At 35.2% G+C, this 6001-nt stretch overlaps 1 protein-coding gene across 1 annotated transcript in view; it reads left to right on the forward strand.

The window, feature by feature from the left end:
• Positions 1-1975, forward strand: part of LOC126742914 (ribosome quality control complex subunit NEMF homolog) — a 32731-nt gene extending 30756 nt beyond the window's left edge. Inside the window, exons 15-16 of the mRNA XM_050449776.1 lie at positions 1153-1403; positions 1703-1975. Of these exons, the coding sequence (XP_050305733.1) occupies positions 1153-1403; positions 1703-1901 (450 nt within the window). The 3' untranslated portion in view covers positions 1902-1975. The remainder of the gene's footprint in view (positions 1-1152; positions 1404-1702) is intronic.
• Positions 1976-6001: the final 4026 nt, after the last annotated feature.

A 6001-nucleotide genomic window follows, 5' to 3' on the forward strand; every position in this document is an offset into this window, starting at 1 on the left:
ACGTAAAAGAATATACCTGTAAATCATAAATATTATATTAATATTATAATATTTAAATATTATATTATCATAAATATATCAATATTATTTGGATGGTTATTGCTCGAAAAAACCCCCTTCGTAGGTGATAATATTATAATAGGTATTATTTTGAATATCAAAGGCATCGTTATCGGTATTTATATTTGTTAACATGTTTGGTTCACTCGCTTTTGATGCTAACTAAAATTTAAAAAAATATATCACATTAATTTTATTTTCCAGTAAAAAGCTAAGATTAAGTAAAAAACTAAATAAAGCTGTGGAGTTGTTTGTCCCTTAAAAAATAACACCTAAAGCACCAACTTAATAAACAAATACTTACCTCATTGTTTTGAGTAGCTAAACGTTTAACATATTGTGCACGTGTTTCCCGGAGACCCTTTTTTGTATTTTCATCAGTCACTTTATATAAAGAAAAATCACAAAAAATGCGTTTAAAAATACTATTATTAAAAATTGTTGTCAATGTGACAGACCTGACTGAAAAATTATGAGTACAAAATCTCAAGAAGAAAACGCAAAAAAGCCAATTTCATAGAGAAACAACTCGAAATATTGCTATGTGTTACTAAGGCGTGTATCAAGGCAACATTTAAAATTGTAGACGTATTGAATTGCAGAAATACTAAATTGGTTGTAAGTAAAAAAAGAAACATGTCGATTAGAATAGGCAAAAGATTAACATATTGAGTTGTTGCCGTATGAAATTAAGAAAACCACTTAATGAGAACTTATTTCCGTAATAATCCGAAAATGCCAAAATTCGGACTTGTTGCTGTATGGAACTGGGTCATCGAATAATAGAAAACGTACCTTACATACATATATAAAAAACTATTGATATTAATAAAACTGCTTAGTTCTAGTTGACCGATTTTGTGGCATACTACTTGATGATATCCAGCCCTAGTCCTTCAGTTTGTTGATGTTTTTTTAGGAAGAATTCGATTTTTTATTTTCGGTTTTCTTTTCGTTTTCCTTCTTTGGGAAAGTTTTTGGTGGGTTCCGTATTCGCTCGAGTCTTTAATCTGGTATCTCCTTGGTGCTGTAGTAGGTTGCGCACTTGTACTCGAAATTAAGGTACTCTTTAATAACTTTCTGTTTTATTAGTCCTCAGGTCAGCAAAAGGAAACGAAAAAACCGAAAAAAGGCTCAAAAGACACAAAAACCATCAAACGGGAGCCCAGAGTACCGAAACCGCAACCGCAAAAAGAACCGAACGATCTCGACGATGACGAACCGACGACCGTACAGGCAGACGTTGACGTCATCAACGGTTTAACGGGAGTCCCGCTAGAGGGCGACGAGTTACTTTTCGCCGTGCCCGTCATTGCGCCCTACAACACCTTGAGCAGTTATAAGTAAGTCGATTTTTTTTGTGTTTCTAATTCCACCTTAAATCTTTGTAATAATTCAGACAATCAACAGAACAGTTTTAAAAATGCATTTATTTTTTTTTTTGGTTTTAAGCCTTACATGGTAAAACTACTCTTAAAAAAACTATTGCTCAAACTAAACGTGATAGTATCCTGACTTAACCTAGATTAACCTATTTGCGGAGCGTCTAGCGTCATACCAATGTCAAGGCACATTCGGGTTCCACTAAACTAAAGCTATTATTCTACAATACATTACAATCTTGTACTTTTCTTTTTTGTAGGTTCAAAGTGAAACTGACCCCCGGCACAAATAAAAAGGGAAAAGCGGCGAAAACGGCCGTCGCGATGTTCCTTAAAGACCGCACGATCACCCAAAGGGAGAAAGATCTCCTTAAAGCGGTCAAAGACGATCAGTTGGCCAGGAATTTCCCCGGAAAAGTGAAACTTTCCGCACCCAAAATGCAAAACCTTAGGAAGTAAACGTCTGTAGGTCATAAGTCTCCAAAAAATGCCTTGATATATTTTAAAAAGTTAATAAATATATTATGTTATTTGTTACGTTTTTTATTTGGATTACTACCACTGGTTCATGATTACCTTAAACAGTACTCCTTACTCAACCCCCGTACTAACTGGTCGGCCTCCATCTTGAATCGTGACGTCAAATTGTAGGAGGAGCCTGATTTTGACAAACCTGTCACCTGATCGTTTAGCTATTAATACGTTACAGATCACGTGACACGTAAAAGTATAATTCGAACAGTAGAAAATGTAAAATTATTTATTTCTTCCAGGCAATTTCAGCAAATGCAGGTTTTTATTAAGTTTGATGATCTCCACTGTAGTTCCAACTAATATTTTATTAACTAGTCTTTTGTAACCATTATTACCATAAACTACAAAGTACTTTGTTTAACCCCCGTATGACGTATTTGGCGGCCATCTAGAATCGTGACGTCAAATTGTAGGAGGACTTGGATTTTGATAAGCTTTAGTCACCTGATCGCTTAGCTATTAATACGTTACAGATCACGTGACACGTAAAAGGCCCGGCCTGTATTATGTTCATTACGCGGGTAATTTAAAAGTTTATTTTCCTTAGGAGTGTAATTCTAACAGTAGAAAATGTAAAATTATTTATTTCTTCCAGGCAATTGATATGCAGGTTTTTATTAAGTTTGATGGTCTCAACTGTAGTTCCAACTAGACTTTGTCTAGCTAAGGAAAGGTACAGCACGTGTTGTTCGGCTCGGTTGCGCAGTAAATTTGTTTACGCCGCTGCCAAAGCAACGGTATCGATCGCCCCGATTTGCATATAAACAGTGCCGTTGCGTTAATTCTTATATTTGTCTTCTGTGCCTTTTAGTGTTTATGTCTTTTTCTAAAATTAAAAAAAGGCGCGCTACTGTCGCTAATCGCGCGTTATTAGGGGACAAAACTTGGCGCAGCTTTGAAACAGATGGTGTACCTGTCCTTAGCTAGACAAACTCTAATATTTTATTAGCTAGTCTTTTGTAACCATTATTACCATAAAGTACTTTTTGTTTAACCCCCGTATGACGTATTCGGCGGCCATCTAGAATCGTGACGTCAAATTGTAGGAGGACTTGGATTTTGATAAGCTTTAGTCACCTGATCGTTTAGCTATTAATACCTGACAGACCACGTGACATGACAAAGGAGGCGGGACCTTGCTATGCTCATTACCAGGGTAATTTAAACGGTTTTTCCCTTAGCAGTTTAATACGAGCAGTGGAAAAGTGGAAAATTATTTTTTTCTTCCCGGCAGTTGATATGCTGACTCGTAAACTGATTTTACCGCTTATTTTGGTAACTCTTGATTTATCAACCAGTGTTGTCACATCTGGAAGATTTTTATTAAATTTAGAGATTTTCAGTGCACTTTCAACTATAATATACAATTAAATTACAAAGTACTTCTTGCTTAACCCCTGTTCTGACCGCCATCTTGAATCGTGACGTCAAATTGTAGGAGGAGCCTGATTTTGACAAACCTCTCACCTGACCGTTTAGCTATTAATACGTTACAGATCACGTGACACGTAAAAGCCGGGCCTGTATTATGTTAATTACGCGGGTAATTTAAAAGTTTATTTTCCTTAGCAGTGTAATTCGAACAGTAGAAAATGTAAAATTATTTATTTCTTCCAGGCAATTGCAGCAAATGCAGGTTTTTATTAAGTTTGATGATCTCAACTGTAGTTCCAATTAATATTTTATTAACTAGTCTTTTGTAACCATTATTACCATAAACTACAAAGTACTTCTTGTTTAACCCCCGTATGACGTATTCGGCGGCCATCTTGAATCGTGACGTCAAATTGTAGGAGGACCTGGATTTTGATAAGCCTTAGTCACCTGATCGTTTAGCTATTAATACCTGACAGACCACGTGACATGACAAAGGAGGCGGGACCTTATTATGCTCATTACCAGGGTAATTTAAACGGTATTTTCCTTAGCAGTTTAATAGGAGCAGTCGAAAAGTGGAAAATTATTTTTTTCTTCCCGGCAGTTGATATGCTGACTCATAAACTGATACGCTTATTTTGGTAACTCTTGATTTATCAACCAGTGTTGTCACATCTGGAAGATTTTTATTAAATTTAGAGATCTTCAGTGCACTTTCAACTATAATATACAATTAAATTACAAAGTACTTCTTGCTTAACCCCTGCTCTGACCGCCATCTTGTATCGTGACGTCAATCTGTAGGAAGGGCTTGATTTTATTTGATTAATATTTGACAGATCACGTGACACGACAAAGGGGTGGAACTTTGTTACGCTCATTACGAGGGTAGTTTAAAATGTTATTTTTTCCTGGCAGTTTAATGTGAGCTGTGCTGCCACATCTTGAACTCGAAAATGTACCCCCAATTAATATACCTACTAAATACAGTTAATTCCTAAAGCAAATCGCTGCAGATTTCTTCCTACCATAAAACCGCAGAACAATAAAAAGAAGAATTCCGAGGCCATATTTCCTTCCGAGATTTCTCGCTATATAATACGCTCGACTGCACTTAAATGCATTAAGATGTATTATTTAAATATCCGGCGGCCGTTCACGTCTTTGGCCAGATTTTTTAATTAAGGCCGACAATTACAACAATATACTTTATTCATAAAATACGACCTGTAATTGGGCGTCGATAATTATTCATTAAAATATTAATAATAAATTATTTTACACGAGCGTGCATGTAAAGTGATTGTATTTTCGCAGTTTGTTGTAAATAATATTATTCGAATTAAAGCAGAACGAATAATATTTCTTTGTATATACGTAAAGATGCAAAAAAAACACGTAATTGCATAAGGTAATAGGATTAATAAGTAATGAAGCATTGGTTTTTCTAAAATATAGGCGTGGCTTACGTATTTAATGTAATGTCAAAAAGTCTTATTTAAGCAGTATTCCAAAGTACTTCTTGCTTACCCCTTGTATAACTCATTCGGCGGCCATTTTGAATTTTTAGACAGTGGGAGCACTGTTTGACGTAAAAATTAAGGTAAAATAAATTAAAGAGGCGGAGCCCTAATTTGTTTATTACCAGGGTTATTAAAAAAAATCGTAAAGAAATTAAATTATTTATTTCGTCCAGGCAGCTGACTTTATCAATACTTCTTACTGTAGCGAGACCTTTTTGTCATACGTCAAACCTTAACCTAACTTTAATTGACAAGGGACAGACGTCATGAAATTGTAAACAAAAAAACCAGAAATAATAATTTTATTTTTTCACTTAATTTACGTAAAGACTAAAGCAAAAAATACGTTAAGAAGGTATGTTCATACATCACAATACATTTTTTTTTTTAAACAAAGGTTTTTTTTTATAGATACATATTTTACCCTTATAAAGTTACCTAATAGGATTTTATCAGTGCTTCAACACCAGAAACATCCAAAAAAAATACTCCTGAATACAGAGCCTTTAAGCTAAGGAACCCGCTAAGAATTTCGACCTAATTGGCATCTAAAACCTGTCAAACAAAACTAAAACCTGTCAAATTTCATTACTTAACAAATAAAAGTGATGCACACCGATCTTTCTGAGCACCTCCACACAGAAAGGTGCAACATAATGATCGCCAATTGGCGCAGATGCCGCTCAGAACATCCGGTCAGAAACTGTTTCGGTTACTGTAACTCAGACTACTCGGAAATGCTGCAGTGCCTCAAAGAGGAAAGGCTGAAAAGGCGCGACGAGAACGCCCGGAAATCCCGCGAATGGAAGAAGAGAATGCAGGAGCAAGAATAGTTTATTATTGTGAAAAATTACAATTGTAGAATAAATAATAAATATTTAAATGGGGTTTGCTTAATGTGGTGATTAGAAGGGATATGACAGAGGTAATTGTGTCAAGTTGAAAGCAACGTGCCAACTGGCGAATAAAAACTAAATTATAAAATTATGCATCGGTTTGAAAAATGCATAAATGCACAGTCATTAGTGGGGAACCTGTTTTTCAATCATTTTTCCTAATAAGACAATTGCTCGGTTTGTGAAATGTTTTTGTTATTTAATGTAGACAATCCTAGAGAGTCTTAAA

The sequence above is a fragment of the Anthonomus grandis genome, chromosome 12 (assembly GCF_022605725.1).
Source record: "Anthonomus grandis grandis chromosome 12, icAntGran1.3, whole genome shotgun sequence".
Lineage (NCBI taxonomy): Eukaryota > Metazoa > Arthropoda > Insecta > Coleoptera > Curculionidae > Anthonomus > Anthonomus grandis.